This window comes from Populus trichocarpa, chromosome 17 (assembly GCF_000002775.5).
Source record: "Populus trichocarpa isolate Nisqually-1 chromosome 17, P.trichocarpa_v4.1, whole genome shotgun sequence".
NCBI classification, from domain to species: domain Eukaryota; kingdom Viridiplantae; phylum Streptophyta; class Magnoliopsida; order Malpighiales; family Salicaceae; genus Populus; species Populus trichocarpa.
The window spans coordinates 8,017,936-8,041,787 of record NC_037301.2 but is presented as its reverse complement, the minus strand read 5'-3'; the positions used below and the strand labels follow the sequence as shown (position 1 = coordinate 8,041,787).

At 32.1% G+C, this 23,852-nt stretch overlaps 2 protein-coding genes across 3 annotated transcripts; one reads left to right on the top strand and one right to left on the bottom strand.

Annotated features, from left to right (window-relative positions):
• LOC7482424 (RNA exonuclease 4) lies at positions 1-2,092 on the top strand. Its single transcript, XM_052448717.1, has 7 exons — positions 1-150; positions 342-493; positions 578-699; positions 835-1,055; positions 1,149-1,343; positions 1,501-1,581; positions 1,652-2,092. The coding sequence occupies exons 1-7, from the start codon at positions 116-118 to the stop codon at positions 1,884-1,886; spliced, it is 1,041 nt and encodes a 346-aa protein (XP_052304677.1). The 5' UTR covers positions 1-115; the 3' UTR covers positions 1,887-2,092.
• Positions 2,093-9,073: 6,981 nt separating this feature from the next.
• LOC18107281 (protein farnesyltransferase subunit beta) lies at positions 9,074-17,900 on the bottom strand. Of its 2 annotated transcripts, XM_006373229.3 has the most exons (15): positions 17,684-17,898; positions 17,423-17,552; positions 17,249-17,335; positions 17,047-17,152; positions 16,823-16,858; positions 15,999-16,081; positions 15,840-15,893; positions 14,606-14,657; positions 14,104-14,168; positions 11,398-11,454; positions 11,170-11,242; positions 10,922-11,008; positions 10,685-10,850; positions 10,443-10,570; positions 9,074-9,484 (listed from the first exon to the last, which is right to left on the bottom strand). In XM_006373229.3, exons 2-15 carry the CDS (start codon positions 17,533-17,535, stop codon positions 9,248-9,250), a joined length of 1,344 nt encoding a protein of 447 aa, XP_006373291.1. In that variant the 5' UTR covers positions 17,536-17,552; positions 17,684-17,898; the 3' UTR covers positions 9,074-9,247. The 2 variants fall into 2 exon arrangements, with proteins under 2 accessions (XP_006373291.1, XP_024445068.1); XM_024589300.2 differs by having other exon boundaries at positions 15,840-16,081; positions 17,684-17,900.
• Between the last annotated feature and the right edge of the window lie 5,952 nt (positions 17,901-23,852).

Here is a 23,852-nt window from a genome sequence, read left to right as displayed (position 1 = left end):
TCTCTTGGCCTATCACTATAAATACCTTGTTGGGTGCATCCCTTTCCCCAAGCCGTCTTAACTAGTTTTCTACTACTCCTGCAGATTTAACAACTATTTACTTTACGAGGATCGCATGGAGTCCAGAAATGAGTCGTCCGAGATTTCAAGGTTCTCACTCTCACTCTCTCCTCTCCACGCACATATACATGGAAACCGACACGTACATGGTTTTGATTCAAGCTATATCATGCATGTCATATTGTCAAATTGGTGACCTTCATGTCAAGCTAGCTAGCTTTTAATTCCTAAACCCTAGTTTCTAGCTAGCGATAAATAACTTGATGATTATCCTTCTGCAGGAACAAGTGTGCTGCATGCTTTAGACAATTCAACAAAATGGAACACCTAGTGGAGCACATGAGAATATCGTATCACTCAGTCCATGAACCCATGTGTGGAATCTGTAAGAAACATTGCAGATCTTATGAGTCCTTGAGGGAGCATCTTATAGGTAAACGTTTGTTTTCTTACCGTGTTCCACTCGGAGCACTTGGTTTCCTCTTCGGTAGCTTAAAAGTTTGATTTTCTCTTACAGGGCCATTGCCTAAGCAAGAATGTAAGAATATTTTCAGTATCCGTGGATGCAAATTTTGCTTAACCATCCTTGATAGCCCTAATGCTCGCAGAGTTCACCAAGAAAGATGCCAGCTCTCCGGTGTAAATGCTGTATTAATCTTTAAATTAATTACTTAGAAAAAAAAAGATAAACTAAATTAAGTTTTGCTTTTTCAACCGAATTATATAGTTCCTAACTACAAGATGCCTCACTAGTTCTTTTATTGCACACTCCAGGGACTACTTGCAAGCTTTGCTAATTTAGGCCTTCGGGACAACCTGACAATCGACAATGGTTATGCAAGAGGTCGACAGGTAGTTGCCCTAGCTTGCAAAATGGTTGGAGGAGGCAGTGATGGCTCCATAGACCTTTGCGCAAGGGTTTGCCTGATTGACGAAAATGAAAATATTATCTTCCATACCTATGTCAAACCACCAATTCCTGTCACAAACTATAGGTATTTATGCTATAAATTTCTATACTGCTTCTGCCCGAAAATCAAACAATGCAGTCGTTAATAGTGAATTAAATATTCTTCAAATATTTCTAGGTATGAAACCACAGGCATTAGACCAGAATACCTAAGGGATGCAACACCATTAAGGCAAGTTCAAAAGAAGATTCAAGACTTCCTTTGTAATGGAGAACCGACGTGGAAAATTCGTCCTAGAGGAGGAAAAGCCAGGATTCTCGTGGGTCATGACCTTGACCGTTTGCAACTAGAATATCCAGCTGTAATGATGAGGTTAAGTTTTTCTCCGAAGCTTAGCTATACAAGTCATAGCCTCAAAAATAATTGCCTTGATCTACTTCTAATTATTTATCAGTTTAAATTATAAAAATTCGTCTTTTTTAAAACAAAATATAATGTGATTAATTAAGAAGGATGGATTTCATTACAGGGATACTGCAAAATATCCGCCACTGATGAAAACAAGCAAGCTCAGCAACTCCTTGAAGTATCTAACCCAAGCCTATCTCGGGTAAGCATATGCATCTTCTGCTATATTTGTTTTCCTTCCGTGTCTAAGTATATGTTTAATTTACTTGCAGGTATGACATCCAAACTGGCATGCAAGATCCTTATGAAGATTGTGTTGCTACAATGAGGCTCTACATAAGAATGAGATCACAAAATCATACGATAGAGGATTACCCTCTCGCTTTTGATCCACAAAACCGAAACAATTTTGCTTCGTGGAGGCAAAGTGAGCTTGAAAGGATGAGCCCCGAAGAAATGTTTGCCATATCAAGATCTGATTACTACTGCTGGTGCTTGGATTCTTAAGCAAGGGACTTTTCCCGACTAGTAAGCAAAGGCAACTTTGTGTCCATGCGAAATGAACACACTTCCAAACTATTCGATATTTTATATTAAGAAGAAAAATAAATTGGGAAGCTTCTGCCATTCCATTACCACTCCCCTCTAGATTACTGGAACGTACTGAATATGTTATTCAATATGTAATAAGTAGTTTCTTTAATATAAATTTGGTAATATATATTTAATAAAAGTATAACACATAATGGTAATTTATGTGTTAATTACTGCAATTTCTGTGTCTAATTTTAAGTTTGTATGCAACTTTTTTTTTCCCTCGAAAAACGTAGTACTATAGCTTGTAATAAACACAAACAAATTTTTGCCTCCTTCTAGAGATATTGGGTTTGAATTTCTCTTTTATAACCTAAAAAACTATATATATACACACACACACACACATTCAATATGGAGTCCAATATTTTAGAAGAATGATGCCAACTGATTTCATTGATAATGTCATATGTGTAATTACATGTAGTTTGAAAATGTAATCAGATATACACGACTATCTACAAACCTATCTTGTTTAACAAAGTTGGACTTTGAATTTAATAAATAGCCTATAATTCCCTGGCAAAGAAATCCTAAGTTTCTCTTTCATGAGTAGAAAGCTTTACTTAGAAACTAGTTTGGTAAATTTGTTAGTGTTGGAATTGGTTTATATATAAAATATGTAGGGGGTCCTTTAAGGCCAAGTTATATGTGAGTTCCACTCACTTTTGAAGTTAAACCATATTGAATTTTGTTATTTAACATAAGTACTTTAACATAGAATTTTAACATGTTTTAAAAATTAATTATAGGTTAATGAGAAATTGTTTTCAATAAACTTTTGAATAGCAAAAGTTTTAATTCTAAAATAGTTTTGTAGATTGGACTATGAGCTTGTAAGCTCATGAGTTTGGGTTTGAGTTTGGTTAATGAAAAATACTTTTTGCTATTAAGTCCTTATTTGATTAGTAATTTATATTTAGTCCCTAAAATATCTTAATGAATGAATCAACACATTAAGTATGTGATGAGAATGAATATGTTTCATGAATTTGAACATTCATGAATTGTTTCATGAATTATAAGTAATTCATGAACCATGAACATTCATGAATTATAAGTAATTCATGAACCATGAACATTCATGATTTTTTTATGAATATTCATGAATTATGAGTAATTCATGATGTAAACCCTTGTGTAAATATAGGAGCAAAGGTGATAAGACCTCGGCAAGTAATGTAAACTCGGGATCGAAAAAGATAGATCAATGATGGAAATAAAAAAAAACAAATGTGATGTGTAATGGAGGGGATGACCTCCATAAATATATTTAAAGGTAGTATTTAAGTTCAAATGAGAATTGTGAATTTTAGCTTAAAATTCATAACATCAACGAAACCGGTAATGGGTTTTGATGGATAGAAGAATTAAGACAATTTAAATGAATGTATTTTGAGAATGAGAATAATTCCAAGGAATTATAATGTAAATAAAGGATGAAATTTAAGAAAAAATATATATATATAAAAAAGAGAACTTTGGTGTAAACCCCAGTTAAGAATTGGTAATGTTACCGTAAAACGGTAGTAAGTTTGTAAATGAAATAAATGATGACAAGGAAAAATAAATATATTTTGAAGAAAATATTCCCAAGGAATTAGTAAAGTAACCGATATGATTCCAATAGGGATTGAAAAAGATAATTTAAATTTTTGATGTCAAATCATGTACTAACCAGTTTTACACTATCGAGCATAACTTTAAACTAATCGTTGGATCAAGATAAGATTTTATGTGGAGTCACTTGACATATTTTTTTACCTCAAGTTAAGATTTTAGAGAAATCAAAGTTCAACAAGGCCCTGAAAGAATGTGGACAGTTGGGTAGTAAAAAAAACAAGGGTAAGGGCTAAAATAGTCATTTAGCAATAAAATCCATATTCTTCTTCTCCTTAAAGCTGGTGTGAGCTACTGGAAAATATGGAAAATAAGGAAGAGAGAAGAAATTGGGGTTTAGGCCTTTCATGTTTTTTCCATTAAATTCATGAGAGAAAATTATGAAATTAAGAGAATGAAGGCTTAAAAAGAGAGTTTTAATGAGTTTAGAGAGGTAATTGAGACAGAATAAGGTTTTTAAGCTTGGAAGAAAAAAGAAAAATAGAAGTTAGAAAGAGGAGGAAGAGAAGGTGAAGGAAAACTTGATTTGCTTTGCAAATTTCTTTTAATACCATGTGATTAAAAGGTAAGAACCATCTTTTTTATGTTTGATTTTGGTTTTGCCATAAATTGAATTTTAAAGTGTTAGAATGGATTATTATGGAAGTTGAATTTTATGGGATTGAGTTATTGTAATGATAATTATAGTTTAAAAGAATGTTTCTGGACATGAATAACAAATTGATCTAGTGTGAATTGAGAAACAAATTGGAAGAAAAATATACCTTCCTTTAATGGGAAGATTTTGGCCAAAATATGAAATTTAGGGGAATGATTGAGTTGTATAATTATTGTATGTGCTTAACATGAAATGATGTATTGATAATGTGAAGGTTTAAGCAAACTTGTCTAGTTAATTGATGAATGATTTGTGTTATGTAATTAAGTTGATTATTGAGAGACTTGTGTAAATAATGCTAAAAGATGTATTGAATGGAAATGATTGCCTTGAACGGTGAATAAATGCATGAAAATATTTGGTTGTGAATCAAACATGCAAACGGAAAATTTGGATAATTTTATTACCTGACTTTTAGCTGGAATTAGAACTAGTAAATGAAGGAATTTGAAATATATTTATTTATGAAAGTTGTAGCTAAGGATGTTAAATTTCAAATGGTACTTACTTCGCTTAATTTGAAACTGTAAAACTCCAGATATGGATAGAAAATCAAAGGAAGGTCAAACTAAATCTTGTTGGACAAATTGCATATGTTATTGTAATAGGTGGTTTTGGGTGTGTCAATGGCAGAACTGGGTTTTCTTTCCTTCATAAAAGTTGTAGCTTTATGTCGTAGATTTTTATAGAGATAAATCACGCTTAAAATTGAGTTCCAAAACTTTATTTATGATTGAAATACCAACCAGTGTTCGGGGTTGGATAAACTAAATCGACTAGGACTAATCAATTTCAATCATTACTTAGAATTATTGTTGATTGAGAGTTCTAATATTTGAACTGATAAGAATAAGTATAAACATGAAAAATACGTGTATATGTAAGTCGTGATGACAATTGTGAATATGTATGAATATAGGTTGTTATGATCAAAAGAATGCAAGTGTGCGTTGTAAATGTTAAATCAATTCTTAAAACATGATGGAATTAAGTTATAATGTATAAATGTTTGCTAGTGTGATTAATGAGGAAGGATATGTGAAATATGTATGAAATAGATGGGTTGGACTAATATTTATCGTGTTTGAAAAAATACTAGACATTGAAAATTGTTGACGAAAAGGCTAGGATATTATATTTGATTATAAAGTGAATATATATATACTTGACAAGCCATAAATGGTGTAATATTTGTTGAGATTAAAAAGTGATATTATCGAGATATAAATTATAAAATGAGTATTGGTATGAGCTAACAAAACTAGTTGGTCGAAAATGACATAATAAGCATTGGACATGAATGAATGTGATTAAAGAACAAAATAGTATATTCATGAAAGTTTAATCCAATCATAGATGACGATGTGAGTGATTATATAAGTTTTAACATTGATATGGGATACTCATTGAAATTCAAGAAGGACTTTGAAAGTAGAAACTCAAAGCAGAAGGAGCATACTGCCACAAATACACCAAATAGGTGCTCGACACCTCACAATTACTTTTAAAGTCTTATTAATTATGTAACTGTAAATCCTATAAATGCATATTCGAACTCTTTATGTTAAAAGTATAAAAAGAAAAGAATGACTAAAGTAAAAGAACTAAGAGAAATTGATTGTCATCCTTGTTTGGATGATTGAATTTGATTGGCGTCCTTGTGAGGATGGCCGAGATAATGTGACAACTATATGGATAGCAAGCTTTAAACAAGACATTGAGTTGTAGTGAAAGGTTTAAAGGTTACCGACATAGTTTAATGAATATAACATCAAGCAAGGACTAACCGTATTAGTTGATATTAAGAACGAGATTTTTTAATAGTTGAAAAAATATGGAAAAGTCATTAACAAAGAAAAACTCACAATGAGTCGTAAGGATGACAGAGTAAGGGTTGGTGACAGAGAAATAAATGCAAATGAATATTATATATCCTGAGAAAAGAGCTGGTTTATTTGAAAAACTTATAGAAGGAAATTAAGGTGAGGCATCAATAGAACATAGGATGGTTAAGACAATGGACATGTCTCATGATAAAGTAATGAGTAATGATGTTACTAGTCAAACCAGAAGATGATGGATGATTATATGCCAGTACATATGATGGGTGAATGACTGTTGTTCTAAGGTTTTATATATGGAATAAAAATAATGTTTAGATATATTATGAGTGGTGGCAATAGTGAAAGTAAACTGAATTAAAAGTGAGACAATAAAAAGTATATATATGAGATGCCAAGTCGAGTTATTGAGATGGAATAATTGTCTTGTTTCTAGACTATTAGGAGAGCCAGATCGTGATGTAAAAGTAGTAAAAAGATAGTTGTTCTGGCAATTCACATGGAAGGAGTTTTAGGCTTTAATGACTGTGTAAGGTGTGCAAGTATAAATTAATTGGGTTTAAGATGGTTGTGAGGAGGTTAAGACATATGATTGGAAACTCGAAGTATGGATCGAGATTGTTGGAAAATTGTATGAGAGCACATGTTAGAGCATTTGCCTCCTTAGCAACTAGGAGGTGGAAGCTCCATAGAAGACACTTCCATTTCATATAATGAGCAGGAAATATATCATAAGATATGGAGTTAACGATTGTTTTAGAACAATAATAAAGGATAAAACAAAGGTTGATATAATTTATATCGTATTTATATTTTAGGGATTTTTATAGTAAATTCGGGATCTGTCAAGATTATACTAAAGTATTGATTTAAGTTGTCTAAAAATTATATAATTATGCACTTGGATTGATATAACTAATGAAAATTATGGCATGGAAATTACGACATTTGAATTGACAAAGGTAAGGTAAATAATAGAATGGAAAAATGGATTTATATCTGAGTATGATAATAAGAGTATAGACACTTATAAGGATATAATCAAATTGATTATAGAAATAATGATTGAATTGATTAATCGATAAGATTAAGTATATAAATGATTTTTTTAAAGGATAGGAAATTTGAACCAATTATTGATTTTTATGCTTAAAATTTTTTAATGAATGTGATGATAATTAGTTATATTACAATGTTAAATGGTAGCATTTTTTAGGCCTAAAAAAAGCTAGTTTAATTATATGAAGAAAATAAATACAATTAAGTGTTAAAATAAAAATAGGATAAATAACTCTCCAATATTTTTTAATGTTTTATTTTAATTATTAATTTACTAAAATCCACAATAGAAAAAACTTGAAAATCTTTAAAAAAAAAAATCAAATGTGGTTAAATCATTGAATGTAATATATACTATGATTGCAATGTCTTCTCTTATAAAAAATACTATTTCGTTCATAAATGTTTGTGAATTACGTTTGTCCAGTATGACGGGTTTCTTTAATATGATAATATTAAGTATTTGATGGTCAAAATAAATAAAAGCCAATAAAGTATTGTGGATGATTTAAAAGCTTGTTTTATACCCCCTATGTCCCACTGTCCCTCAATATGTCATGCCATTTTGAGTGTCCATTTTTAAAAGTCAAAGTATAATAATTCCCATAGTTTCATTCACTTTCAATTTTTATCCTTTACCCATTTTCTTTAAAAAAAATACTTAAAACAAGAACATTGAACTATATAATATGTTGGGTAAAAATGGAAAATGATAACATAGTTTTCATTGTTTTATTAAAACTCACACTTTTTTTATTATTAATTTGGGTGTGCGGACCAGTTTACGCGTACCTTAACTAATTACACGAGTTTTAAAATTAACGATCATATAAACCTCTAGTGGTCTTAAGAGGACTCAAACTCGTGATTATTGAAAAGCAAATCCAAGATCTGACCAGTTAATCTACCTCTCATGTTAAAAATTATATATTTCTTAGGGTGTTAATCAAGGTTTTAATTGATGTATATATTTGGAATGAGAAATATATATATGTTTTGGTCTTTTTTTTATTAGAAAAATGATCGAATTTACATATTGATATTGAAGTATATTAGAATTGTATCGAGGATCTAATAGTCAACCAATTCTAATATTATATCAAATCATTACGGCAAAAGAGGACTTTACTTTCTTTTTCTTTTTTTTTTTTATCAAAGAAGTGTATATCTAACGCCAGATTGCGCAATGTTTAGAACGAACTTAGTTAAAATCAAACAATAAACCATAGGCTAAGAGCTTGTTTGGCCCCCTGGTTTTCTAACTTTTATTGTTTTGTTTTAAAATAAAGGATTAAAAAGTGTTTTGTTTAGATTTTAAAAATCAACTACTTAAAGTAGAAAATGATTTTTATAACAGTTGTTTAAGAGTATATTAGCTTTCACTTTAAAAGGCAAGGAAAGTGATGATTTTTTAGTTTGAGAGTTGCTTATTTTATTTAAAAAGGTAAAAATAACCTTAAATATTTTTAAATTAATTAACTTCATTATGTATAGTAATTAATATTTAATTACATAATTAATATCTTTAAATATATTAAAATTAACTAAGCTTATTTACTTTTAAAATAATTTGATAACATATATGGATCTTAATGAAATTATTTAATAATTCTACTTAATATATAAAGAATGAAAAAACTCTGGTTAGGAGAATTCACTAAATCCAAATTAGATAAAGAAATTAATAACCTATACTTAATAGAATATTGAATCTTTTATAAATACAACAAAAAAAAAATATTGCATGCATGGATGAAAGAAAAAATCTTGCTGATCCAATTAATTGCAAGAATCTTAACCATGCCTGATATTGGAACTAGCAACCAATGTTCTCAATCTGGATCATGCCACATGTTTGCTAGTACCTAGACAATTATGTAACACATTTCCAGTATTTAATTTAGATATCAACATATTTACACTTACAATAACCTAAGATACTTGATTGATTAAATATTGATGGTACATACCCTTCAATTGAAAAGTTTGGAGTAAGGCGTTCAAACAGCAAAATGAATCTCTTTTATAGTCATGCCATAGATAAAATTTCTAGAATACTATCAAAATACAGATCATACATCTCAATTCAACTTTGCTCAAGACCTAGAAAAGAATTCACGAACCTCCCTGTACTGTTTCAAGACGACGTTGTAGAGTGGATGGACGGGTTCCAAGAGATTTGAATAGGGACCCAACACCTGCCCGGGCAAGGATGGAGAATCGTAATCCTTGGAGCAGCTATGCTGGCATACAGAGAGGCCACTTAGACAATAACATGTGTGATAAAAGTCTCGGGGCTTCCCTGGTTTGTCTCTGAATCCACCATTCTCTAACTGTAGTAGCCACATTACACAAAATGTATCAAATATCCGTTAAATAAGATAAACTAAGAGCTGCTCAAATATCAAAGTAAAACCAACCTCTCTAACTCAATACAATTTTCCGCTACCACAAATGTCCATGCAACAAAACATAACCACTAAGTTTGAGGCAATCTACAAATTCCTCCCTGGATTTTGTGGTCAAATAAGTTCAAAATCTCCTCTTTTTTTAAACTTCTTTTTTGTGTGGGTACCCAATGGTTATATCTGTTTCATAAGCATGCACATATATATTGAATCATTAGGTCTTGATGTTGTGCTAGTTATGGCATGCAATGGACTTGATCCTTACAAATCTTCACAGAGATGAAGGAACCACGTTGAGAATAAATGACACTGACCTTAATGATGAAAAATAAACTTTTATGGACCATATTGAAAGTTTCCAAACTCAACTTGCAAGACTCTTTAGGTTTAACAATGGGCACTGCATTTGGGTTAGCATAAAATTGCCAAAACTTTTTCCCTCCCAAATGAGGTGCAGGAACCTGAATCTTCGAATACGTTTAACATGCCACCAGCCAATAATGACCTTGTTTTAAAAACAGATCACTATTGTTTGGCAAGTACAGAATGCTGAGAACCTCATGCCTTGTTTTAAAAACATGGAAATAAAAATGTAACACAAGGAAAACCACCTTTCTTTCTGGGGAAAATAAAACAGTTTCTAGGGCTTGACCCATGACATAGAGGAATCAAAATGATATTTTTTTTGTGTTAGGGATGAAAAATGCTGGAAAAAAAAATTAGCAAACAAGTGTGAAAATGATTCAGGCTTTCCAAGATACTATCAAAAGCAATAATCAGATAGATAAGAAATAGACGTAAAAAGTCATCGAAGTAGGAAATGAGATCTTAAAAATTCAATGACAGGGTCATCAATAAATAGAAAGAGTTTTTCAATTTCGACCTGTGAGCATAGAAGTATGTACTGCTGTAATGCCAAGCTGTGAAAAAGAGGTTCCAGTTCTACATTTCCCAAAGATCGAGTATGACTGGAACTGGTGTCGTTCACTGAACAAGAAGTATCCTGCTGCTCTGCAGCCGTGTAAGAATAAAAGGTGAGAGAAATCACATGACAATTATGCAAAACCATAAAGCCAACATAAGATCAAGTGCAAAATCTCCAAAAGAAAAAAATAACCAATCTACCTCCATTCTTAAAATGGCAAGTCTCCTCAGCCGCAGATGAAATTCCATCAGTATCTTCTCCTTCAGAAGTACTATTTCCAGTGCTGTCCTCTTCTCCAGAATCAAATAGTGATAGACGATCACCAGTAACCAAATCTATTCTTTGTAATAATGCAAGCACGCCTCCCTGAACACATAATTTTTAACTCACCATAAAAAATGAAACACTAACAACTTGAAACGAAGAACAGAAAATACCTGCCAAAAAGAGTAGCAACCATCAACCAATTTGTTTGCTCTCCCCTGAAATCCACACTCCACTCCTTGTCGAAAGACGACCCAATCCTAATACAATAACCACCAAAAGCTTTCTTACAACATGTTCAAGAAATTCATTGCAGAAAAATTGATACATAAGAGACCCAACATATAGAACACCACAGTAATTCATGTACAAATAGATAAATTTTGGCAAATGATCACAAAGAAAGGCAACATTGTCTTACAATTAAACCAGCCAAGTCCAAATGGTTAACCTCATTGATCAAAATCATGGTAGCCAATCCACAAAAAGTATACCTGATAACCAGGTATTCAAATCCATGAGATGCATTGATTGACTGGGAAAGAGATAGGACCACAAGCAGACACATATAGAAGTTGAATTGAGGGCTAGCAAAATAGAAAACTTATAATCTCTTTAACAGATATGGACTTTGAGAGAGAGAACATACCCACCATGAGCTTCAGAACCAGGTTCTCCTGCAATACCACCTTCATATGTCTGACAGCTAAGTTGGATATCAAAAAGAAAGACTTTTAGTTGCTTACACCATCAAGAAATATAAACACAACGCAAGTGTAATACTTTTGAGGAATTAATCTTGTATGAAAATAGAAAAACTACACTATGACTTGTCAGAATAGTCACTGGCATAATAGAGCTAAAAGAGTATTCTGAAACAATGCAGATCTAAGGACAGCACGGTGTAACTGAAGCAACCTCATCCACAAATTAATCACCACCTATTGATGCAACAAGCACATATGATGCCCATCTCTCTGACACATAACGCAACCCAGCTTTGCCATCATACCATTCTTATAGACCACTATAAAGATTCATTTATCTATGAAATCAAATAAATATTTCCTCTCCCAGGTTACAGAGAGCTTTCAACAGTCCAGTCTCAATCATAACTCCAGCATCATTCGTATATCATTTGACAAATTATATGATGTTGTATAGGAAAAAAGAAAGTTTACTTGTTTGTTTGTAATTTCTTATGTTTAAAATCCTATAATTATTTAGGTCAATTTCTAGGATTTTGTTGTTATTGTTAAAAATATTTTATTAGGATTCTTATTTCATATTTAGTTTAGAATACTGAGTTTATTGATATCTATATAAACACATCCTTTTGTAGAAGGGGAGAATGTTAATGATGATAAATTGAAATTCAGAATTATGTATTGTTTCTTCTGTTTATTGGAACCCTCTTACAAGGTTTTTTTTTATAAAAAAAAAAAAAAAATTCTTTAACCTTCTTCTATAGGGATTTACCCTCTTCTATAGGTTTCCTTTCTTCTTGCTCAATTTTTCCCTGTCCTCTAGGGAATTCTGCTCTTTCTAACTTTGCTACTATCCTGTGCTACGTCAATTTTGGTATCAGAGCCTAAGGTTGGACCATACCTTAAACCACAAACCCTAAATTCTTTTTGTCAGGAAAAAAAAAAGTTGTCTAGAAGAAAAAAAATTTACAACTAGAGAATGTGGAAACAAATCCCTCTCACCCTAGAATAGCTTCTATATCAACTACTTTAAGTCAAGATAGATATTTTGTTGCTGCCAACATCGTTGTCAAACACCAAACTTCATTATTGCACCACATTGCTTCTCATCTTAAATTCACCAGAAGCTTCATAAGTTGGGCTTAAGATGACTGATTTCGTTTGGCAAGAAACAAATTGCTTCCATCACGTATGAAGATCGTGATTATTGAAGAGTGAAGAGTCCACTCATACAAGTTGGTTTTGTTTGTAAATTTCATGGATTCTTATATCAGTTTAGTAATGAAATATTGTATGAGATTTTTGAACCTTATAGCTTTGAGGAATAGATTATTATGTATGATAAGACTGCTATGGTTTATTTCAGATCTCACCACTATCTCTGCTAGGACTAATCTCAATGGATATTGTATTTATGAGGGTTTTTGCAAGTTGGATATTCGGTTTACTAAAGTTGCTACTAGATGATGTTTATATAGAAGAAACAATACTCAAATCTTAATTTCAATTCATCATCATTAACATTCTCCCTTCTACAAAGGGATGTGGTGTTTATACAAACACCAAGCAACCCTAGTATCCTAAACTAAATAGAAAATAAGAATTCTATTAAAATATTACCTTATAATTATAATAATAATAATAATAATAAATAAAAATAATAATATTATTATTATTATTCTAAAAGTACTAAATTACAGCAAACAAATAAACTTCATGTTCCTATACTGTATCATTATGTCTCAACTAACTATAATGAATAAAAACTCCATGTGGTTTTTGAGGAATTAATATTGCTAGGGGAAGCGATGTAGTCCATCTCGCAGAAAAAAAAGGCAATAAATTTCACACAATTAGTTTGGCCTTCCCAGTGGCTCCATACTATACTCCCAAATTTGTGAAATTACCAACATCCCAACAAACGAATGACACCTTCAGGACAGGAATTATCACAAAAAGCCACATCAGGTCAATCTACACTCATGTTGATCTCACTTTCAAACTTGACAGCCACAATTCCCAAGAGCACATAAAATGAGCTCACAGCTTGAAAGGACACAAAAGAACCAAAAACCCTAAACTAGAGAATATGAAGGTATCAAAATTATATAGAGGCCAATTTAGATGGGTTACATATGAATGGTCCTTGACTATCCCAAAGTATATTAACAAAAGGGAAAAAACAGAAAAAATGAGTGTTACCTCACATCCATGAAAGCAAAATGCAAGAGGAATTGCAAAGAAATAAAATGGTAACTTTCAACAACTCTGATTAAATGTAAAAAATGAAGATACACAAGCTAGCCTCTTGAGGCATAGCAAATGTAATGGGAATGATACAGTTTGGGTATTAACACTTGTTCTCATCCATTAAGAACCATGAATTTTTTCTTATGCAATCAAGTCTCCATATAAAGTTCTGTAAATGCACATTTGAAAGTTTCAAACATGGAAGTAAAATGATTTCATAATTTGGAAGAATGGCACATGCTACACACCAAGACTGTTGTTCTAGAAGTAACAAATAGCTAAGACAAAAAATAAACCCCAAATAAAGCCTGAAAGAATTGGATAAAACATGAATAAAAAAGGAAGCTCAAGCTGGAATAGTTCCAAAATTAAATATTGAAGAACCACTAGAAACCAACCTTAAGATGAAATTACCAACACCCCTAACGAGCTCATCATCCAGAATGTTGAGAATACTAGCAACCTGGTTGAAACAAGATGATTGGAGCAGTGCAGAAGTGAGGAAAGCAAAAGTAGAATAACCTATCGAAAGAGTGAGATAGCAATGCCTAATATGACCTGGTGATACATAAATGCCCAAATGTAAGAGTTAAATGACCTAGTGAAAGTGAAATAACATGCCAGTTACACACATAATTATAGATAGTACATAAAACTCATCCATGTTCAACTAGTAGTCAAGCAATAGTGAATATTTCCATTAGAGCAGTTTGAACACAACTTTTAGCAGATCTCACACCAAAGCTAATTAATTATATGGTTGATTATATTGATTCTTGAATAAGGATCTGTTACAGAATATAGACAGCATTTTTAAGCTATAATAGATGGCTACTCTAAACACATATTTCAACTGATGCTTTGGCCAAAAGACTCCAAGGTGAAAGAGAAAGATCTTACTGAAATGGCGGTATAGCATGCTCGTACATCAATTTCACCAGCATCATGCATCCTAATGAAAAGAAATGCATGACATTCAAAGCTAGTCATAAACAGTTCATATTTCCTCTATAACATGTTTAGATGAAAATGAGCAAAACCAAAAAATTTATTTGGTAATTTTGCATAACGTGGTGCAGAAAATAAAAGGAAGCAAAGTTAATGTCATTTTGTAGAGAAGGCATTTTTGTAGTTACCATTTGCTGGAAAACTACAAAATTTTTCTTTACCTTATTTTCCAGTCTCCCAGTCCCTAAACAAGTGTCCTACTTTCCTCTTTTGGTAGTCCAAATTTAAATGGCTACTTAAGAAGTTAGAGTTAATCAATACAATCCATTATTACCCTTTATCATTTTCCAAATACACTAAAAATAAAATATAGTTAGGGTAAAAGTTGAATAAGAAACCATTGAAAGAAAAATTAATATATAGTTTTGGTTTCCTTAAAAATTGTGCCTTCTCATTTAGGAAAAATATACTTTATGGAACTATTTAGTAATTTTTAGCATCAAAGAGTTAGGCCCTATTTGTTTTTACGTTTCAAAAGCACTTTTGAAAAAATTTGAAAATTTTTTATTTTTTCTTTGCTTCTAATTAATATTTTTTTGGTGTTTTTAGATCATTTTGATGCGCTGATATCAAAAATAATTTTTAAAAAATAAAAAAATATTATTTTGATATATTTTTTTAGTGAAAAGCAACCGCAACCACACTCCCAAACAAGCTCAGTTTTATTCGGCTTTTCCTATTCTAAAAAAGACCATTAATTTTTTTTTCACAAGACCTATATAAAGGTTATGTAATCATTCCATACAATGCAAATCAATTTATGAATAAAATTCTAGCAACTCTGCTTTTGATAGTGACTCCTAAAATTACTAAATGTGAAACCTTACTAGTATTACTCTAGTACTTACATTAATCCCCAATCCTTTTAAACCAACTCCACAAGTCCCTTGACACCACCAAAAATTCAAATCCAGAATAGCTTCCAAGGTTGTACATAAGAAAAGCAAGCTAGAACATGGAAAAAATAAACAAACATGCACTAGACAGTAAGAACTCAAAATTGTGCAGTTTCAGATATGAAATGATACTTCAGTCACTGTAACATACGTACGTACACACATTAATGAATGAAATTAATGAAAAAATCAATTTCATTGGAACTGCTAGAACAAATTTGAAATCACACCTGAAGGCCCCGCTTGGATCTTTCATTCGCAATAAAAAGTTGTATAATTTGTCTCTAGAAGAAAGATTAAAAAGAAGTTGAATCAATTCCCAAAACTGAAGTTGCAGTGTAGTGAGGAAAGGTGAATTCTTAAAAGAACAGCAGAAAAAAAGTGACCACCTATTAATTGAAGACAGGGCTTTCTGTCCTCCTAAAGTAACAATTGAATTCACTGCAGCATATGTTGTTGCGAGATGTGGCATCTAAAGACAAAAATAACAAACTAATACAGTCAAGTTGACAATTGATAGTTTTCTAAAAAAAGAAAAAAACAAAACAGCATGTAAGAAATCATGCATATATACAAAAGAGGAATGCCTCTAGCATTCTCCTACCACAAAAATAAACGCAAACAATATTTAACATTTGTTCAGGGAGACCACTGTAAGATAGGCAAGATCACAACTAAGATTGATTGGCTTCTCTATTATCGCCATAACTTCTCACATTAGACTAACTTAGGATAGCTTAAAACCACAGTTGCAGCCCCTTTTTTCAGCAGGAAACACTTTCACACAACTATAGCAAAAAGTAAATGGGGGTATGAATTTATTATAAGCTTTGAAAAAGAATATCCAATCTCTGACTTTTGCATGTGTTTGACAGGAGGGTTTGCAAAAGGGATGGATGAGAAATGAAGGATTTGGTGTTCATTTTGTTTGGCAAAGAAGATGGAGACCCAATGAAGCATTGGAAGGACAAGTTTCATCCTTGCCCTCTTTAAATTTGTAGTTTTCAATCATCTCAATTTGGATGGATTGAGCCTTGTCCTTCCCTTACCTTGCTATCCAAAAAAACATAGACTAAAAGGCAAACAAGCATAGGGATTGTGGAGGAAAGAGGAGGCTGGGTTGGATTATGGTTTGGTGAGTTCTGTAACACTATCATACACAGTGGCGGTGTATCAAAAGAAAAAATTCATCTTGCGAAATAATGGAACTTGCCTGTCCAGGTCCGCCACCAAATCCACCATTTGGGTCCTGTAAAACAGAATGCAATGAATAAAAGATGAAGTGCTAAACTTTTATTTCATTATGATGAGGAAACTCCAATACACAAGCGCAAAAAGAAAATAACAATAAAATGGTTATTAAACACACAACCATGAGCTACATTAAAAAATAATAATAAATTGGAAGAAATGGAAGTAGCTTTAAAAAAAAAATACCTGGCAACGGTTAAGAAAGTCAATGGCATTATTTTCGAGTTGGTAATCAAGAGACTCCCCCAGCAAAGCCATGGAATGTATGATCCAGTAGCAAAGCCAAGGTCGACTGCAATATTGCACAGCAAAATCAAATTTGAAAAAATAAATAAATAAAAAGAAAACGGAGAGGAAGGAAGAAGGGAGGAAAAGCAGGCGAGCGAACCTGGAATCCAGAGCTACAAAGGAGGGACCGAGTTGCTTGAGACCTTCATTAAGGTATATAATGTGCTCGTCACGTTGAAGCTCCAACCTGTACATATACATTTATTTTTTTACAACAAAATTATTACGAATGATTTTTTTTATTATTATAAACATATATATAAACGGTTTTTACATGGTGGTTTGGGCTACAGGAGGAATATTAGCGAACAGATTGTATATCCGGAACACCCGATCCTCAACAGACCACTGCTCCACTTGAGTCACCGTCTCTCCACCACTTTCCATCTCCAAAGAATGTCACCCTATAAGCGAAGGAAGAGAATAGGCTACTCGTGATGGATTGCAGATTTAAAAAAAAAAAACTGCTAATTTCTTCAATTAAACAGCAAAGAGAGACATTTAAAAAAGAAGGAAACATAGTGCCTTGATTTACCTGAAGAGAGAAAGAGTGCTTAACCCTTGACAGTAGCTGGCTGGGGAGTGGGATTGGGGTATTGTTGGGATTAGGGAACGGCTTGAGCTTTGAGTGAGATTAGGGTTTGAAATTGGATAGCAAATTAGGGATTTGGAACTTTGAAGTTACGGACGGGATGGAGGCATTTCTCACTTTCCAGACGGCAACGGTTAGTCTGGGTCAAAATGATCGTGTTTGTTTCTATAGTCAAGGTCGGGTATAATTCGATCTAATTATGTATAAAACTTAATTATAAAAAGTTAAATATTTTTTTTTTATCTTTATATACACCTCAATTACAAAAATAAATGCACCTTAAATTGCTATAAACTCAGCCAAGTCAACTAAGTTTTAACTAGATTGATGTCTTGAATGATTCAATTGCTAATTGAGTTCGAATTAGGCTTTAAATTATTGATTTTTTTTAATCAAATTAGATATAATATCTTAATTATAAGTTTAAAATACTTTTAGAGTTAGAGTTAGGAGTATAATTACTAGGAGATTCATTATTTATTATTAAACAATTATTTAGGCTCTTAATATTATTAGCATGTACGTATAAAATAGGATAATTTATTTTATATAAATTCATCATTAAGTAGTCGAATATATTTATCATAGAAACCATTAAGTTTATTCAATTTTAATGAAATTTTTACAGAGTTTTTTCTATATAAAATTTTATTTAAAATTTCATTATGTTTAATTTCCTACATAAAATCAATTCCACAGGATATGCACAATCATTCATTACATCATAAATAACCTCAGATGTATCATTAATTAATTTAATTTTTATCCATTGAGTGACAATGCTATATAGTCTTGAACCATTTATAACAAATTCATAATTCCTAATTATTCATGTACATGACATATGATATGCCTAATTATTTACATACATGACATATGATGTATTATAATTACTAAAATTACACCAAAATATTTATATGAGTCTTTACATCATGAACTATATACATAGAAAACTAATATTTATGTTATTCATGTACATATAATATATACCTAAAACAAAATTATCTAACAACTAGATATAGAATCAGTGTTGTCCAAATGGACTTGCAATACACATAACAAATCAATAAATATTAAGCATATATATACATATCCCCTACAAAAAGAAGGTAACACATATTTCCATATTATATGTTCTTTATTAAGGTTATTATTTCTAAAACAAGATATCATCAATTCTAATACTAAAGTATCATATTATAATCTCACTCATTACATCAATTTAACTCGTCACATTCATTCTTATCCAAATAACTGACTTAAATATTTATTTAATCAAGTCTTTATCCAAATAACCGATTTAAATATTCAATTTCTGAAGTCTTCGTCTAAATGATTGACTTTAAACTCCAATTAATTAATTAATTAAATCTTCATCCAAACAACTAACTTTAATATTCAATTAATTTAATCATGTCACTATCAAATTAGCTGAATTTAATAGCCATCTCTTTTTTTTATTCATACTCCTTTCTTAAACACACACACACACACACACACATATATATATATATATATGAAAAGTCTTAACAAATGCATCATGAGTTCTAAAGATAAGGTGATATGCACTAATAAGCTCTCTCTGATAAAAGGTTCAACTTTGGATGTCTAACCTAATTTCAAATAGAGATATTCTTCTCATAACAAAATTTCCTCATCATTTTCATCATTTTTTGTTAAAAAATACACGGTTAAGCATGGGGTTTACACCAACAGCCGATATTTTTCACGCATACATTTATTCGTTAATTTATTTGGAGTTACACACTAATTTACTATGGATTTTTCACCACAATTCATGAAAATCTTCTTTTAACTAATTATTTTCTCTAGTTAAAATTTACTCATTTTATTACGGGGTTTACAATATAAGCATGAATGCCCAACTCCAACTACATATCATTGTTGCAAGGGATATCACAACGAGTTGACCTAAGATTGATAGGGTCAATCAAACAAGAAGTTGATACATGGTTTTGTGATAACTAAGACCCCTAACTAATCTTAAGAGATTCTAGATAAGGAGGAGTTGATTATGTTAAAAGAAAGAAAATATCACTTTAAACATTTTACCTTAGGTAAGCTACTTCAGATTTGTTTTTAATGATAAAGGGTATCTATTGTGCTTTCATGTAAAGAATTTGTTTAAATTGGTATATTTGAGTTTGTTGTTGAAGGTGACAAACTATTAAGATGTGTGATTCAGGTTTTACGTTGTTGGAGGTGAAAGACTATTAAAACTTCAAAGAGTGATTTTAGATTTATGCCCAACAACACGACCTAATCCTCACTTCTAAAGTTTAGGTCTTTGCATCGTCACATTGACTCAGCCTAAATCCTTTCACAATGACAAGGAGAAGTAAGTCCCATGAAACACACTCAATCTTAACAAAGAACAACAAATTCTCTAAATGAGATTACTTTAAGGTTTCTTTATACTAATATGACTCTGACGACTTATGCATTGAATTTGACCTTATAGAGAGGTTTCCTGGTCATGTAGGACCATTACCATATCATTAACGACTTGTCATCTTATCATCTTAACATGGAAAGATTGGGCTAGACTCGTGCTACTTTGCCAGCAGATTTCAAGCTCGATTTCAAAGATATTGTTCTTTCTCATCCAGATGAATTACTAGGCCTGCCATATGTGGAAGAAAATCTTAAGATGTCTTATTTTTCACTTAACTTAAATTTTAGAAACATTCCACCTGTAGCTCTAGATATGGTCCAAATAGTACACAGAGGTCCGCTTTAGCATATTTGCTCTAACCAATCCTAATCTCATTAGGATTCCTTGTTCAAGTTGGATTTCCAATGCAATTAGGATTTAAACTTAATGACTTATCACATCGTGCTCTTTCTAGTCCTTTACTTAATATTGCGTTAAAAATTCTTCATTTAGCTTTTTTTTACATTTTGTATCTCTATAGCATTTTTAAGTACAAAACAAATTAAGTAAGCTATTGTAAAAGATAAAATATGCTTAAAAAACTAAAAGTAAGGTACCAAAATATAGAATAATATGAGTGTATCAACATGACCCTTTTAAAGATCTTATCACCTATGAGTTGGGGGAACATTTATTATTTTTCATATAAAAAAATAGAAAATCTCAATCTCTAAAAAACAATACCATTTTAAGGATCTTATATTTCATATGTTGATTCATTGATAAAAATAAAAACAAAACTTTTTTTTATTTTGAAAAGCAATCAACACATAATGATACAAAGAAAAGTGAATTCATATATAATAAGGCACTTTTGGATGAAAGATGCAAAAGGAGTAAATTGGAGGTAATTGGCATATTTGACCTTCAGTCGATGTTTTGTGCAGAGCGTGAGTTCTAGAGGTTGAAATAAAGTGATTCCAGTGGCATTAAAAATCTAACATCCATACCTTTCTGGACATCTAAGGCAAGAAAATAAAATAAGGAAGAGCATGGAAATCGCAGCCTTCAAAGTTAAATCTTGCAATCTGCCAGTGTTGACCTTCGTCCATTCCGGCTTGAATATCTAGAGCTACAGAAGTCTAATTGATGCAAAATCAATTTTGTTGGATTCCGGACTCAAATCCCTATCAGCTCTCCAAATTTCATCCAAAAAAAATATCATATGAGGGATATATGAGTTTTCAAAGATAACAATTGAATTCTGTCAGCAAACATGTTTCGTGAAGAAACGAGTCCAAATTACATTCTGAAGCATCTAAACCGATATCCAAGTTTATATTTAAGCAATTTAGCTCATCTAAGTCAAAGCTTGAAGATTTCATGCAAGGCTATTTCTCCTTTTTTAGGAAAATAGTTATTGAAGTACTTAATTGTAAACTGTCTACTTAAGGGAGGACTATTTTGTAAAATAGAGACTAGGGTTTCCTAGGATATAAAAAGAATGAGAGAAGAGAAGGGGGCAGCCAGCTAAGAGGAGAAAAACGCCCCCTCTCCTCTAAGAAACCCGAAATCATGCATTCCTCCTTCTTTTTTATTAGTTGTTCAACAAACATGCAAGACTAAACTTTTTTTCTTGGTTGCAAGGACACGGAAACTTTTGGATTTTAAGAACTGTGAGATTTATTTTACATTTTCTTTTCAGTTTATATGATGAATATGTTTGTTCTCTTATGCTTATTTTTCCTATGATTGTTTATTTTAATTGCTAGAGCAGACTCTAAGTTATTATTGTAGACAATCTATTCCTAAGTTTGATATCAAAACCGGAGTTGTGGTATATGAACTTGTGAAGCAACTGAGTTTAATAATTGTGGCGGATCTACGTTATTAATCTTAGAGAGAACATTCAATCAAATCAAACATAGACTGCGGACAGTTATGTTTTCTTGATTAATCAACTTATCTAGTTCTTAAGGTTGTCATTGAATTAAATTACTAGTGTGGATACTGTGGTTTTTTGATGGTTAGGGTTAGTTAGACGACGGATCCGTTAACACATGCTTGTGACCAGGGTTTGTTCTCTTGATAATTTTTTTATTTTATTTAATTTCGCTTGATAGTTTTCTATTTTCTTTTGCTTTTGCTTTAGCCTAGATAACGTCCAAACCCCCTCCAAATTGCATATCATCTAGCATAAAAATTTGACTTGAACCTTTCTCGTGGGATCGACCCCTTGCTTGCTCTATACTATCTTGTGTGTTGTGTTTGAGGTTAGGGTAATTAATTTGTGCGACCGCGACATCGCAATAAATTTTGGCACCGTTGCCGGGGAAGTAATTTTAGTTGATTATTGTGCTATTATTTTTATTTGCTGTGATTGTTATTTATTTTTCTAAAAAAAAAGAGAAACAGAATTTTTGCTTATTGCGGTACTGTTCATTTACGGCAGCGGTACTGTTGAAAACATATTTTTTTGGTGGAATAAGGTATGGGCCTTTTGTTTTCTGAAGGGAAACGATGTTCTAAACAGGACTAGCACTAGCCCCACCCTATCGAGGCCAAATTCAGCTGTTTTCTAGGGTTTTTAGGCAGTTTTAGTTTTCTAGCGTAGGATTTTTATACAATTCGCATTGTTTTCGATCTCTTGTGTGGTTGGTTTCTTTTGAGTTTTCTTAACGATTTATGCCTGTAACCCGTTCTACTAACCATAGTCAAGTGCAGGTGGATCTCGAAATAGAAAACACTTTATGTAGGTTACGAAAGGAAGCTCGCGTCAACACCATGGCTGTTGAACGACAACAAACACTCAAGGAGCTTGCTGCTCCTAACATGGAAAATCAACCATTATGCATCAACATCAACAATAATGTAAACTTCGAGCTCAAATCTGGTTTTATACATTTGCTACCAACATTCAATGGTCTTGCAGGTGAAGATCCTCATACTCATCTCAAGGAGTTTCATATGGTTTGCGTTGGCATGAAACCGAATGGAGTTGACGAAGAACAGGTTAAGTTGAAAGCTTTCCCTTTCTCTTTAAAAGGGGCAGCAAATGCATGGTTTTTCTCTATTCTCCCAGGTTCCATTGGAATTTGGAATGCTATGAAGAAGATTTTCCTTGAAAAGTATTTCCAAGCATCTCGAGTTGCCAACATAAGGAAAGAAATATATGGGATTCGACAATCTCATGGAGAGACACTTTCCGAGTATTGGAAAAGATTTGAGCAACTGTGTATTCGATGCCCTCATCATCAAATACCCGATTAGCTGCTCATTCAATATTTCTATGAAGGATTGATGCCTAATGACCGTAGTATCATTGATGCTGCAAGTGGAGGGGCGTTGGTAGATAAGACACCCGAGGCTGCACGTCAATTGATCTCAAATATGGCGGCCAACTCGAAACAATTTGGCACCCATGGAGACTTCGTAAACAAACGAGTAAATGAGGTAAGTATTTATAACCTTAACAATAAAGTTAATGATCTTACTTTTCTTGTGTGTTCTTTGGCTTGTGGAAATGTACAGCAGGTGAAAGTTTGTAGCATATGTTCCTTACAAGGACATGCTTCTGATATGTGCCCAACAATGCAAGAAGATTACATTGGATAAGCTAATGCAGTTGATGGAGCATTCTATGGACAACTTCAGCGTAAGTATGATCCTTTTTCCCACACATACAATCCTGGATGGAGAGATCATCCCAACCTACGT

Bases quoted from the DNA above. Each gene is read 5' to 3' on its own strand.
- LOC7482424 (XM_052448717.1), top strand. From the start codon at position 116: ATGGAGTCCAGAAATGAGTCGTCCGAGATTTCAAG. The intron at 151-341 runs GTTCTCACTCTC...ATCCTTCTGCAG, and splicing joins GAGTCGTCCGAGATTTCAAG to GAACAAGTGTGCTGCATGCT. The intron at 700-834 runs GTAAATGCTGTA...TGCACACTCCAG, and splicing joins AAAGATGCCAGCTCTCCGGT to GGACTACTTGCAAGCTTTGC.
- LOC18107281 (XM_024589300.2), bottom strand. From the start codon at position 17,535: ATGGAAAGTGGTGGAGAGACGGTGACTCAAGTGGAGCAGTGGTCTGTT. The intron at 16,859-17,046 runs GTATTTTTTTTT...TCTGTTTTACAG, and splicing joins ACTTTCTTAACCGTTGCCAG to GACCCAAATGGTGGATTTGG. The intron at 14,658-15,839 runs GTGTGATTTCAA...TCTTTTCATTAG, and splicing joins GATCCAAGCGGGGCCTTCAG to GATGCATGATGCTGGTGAAA.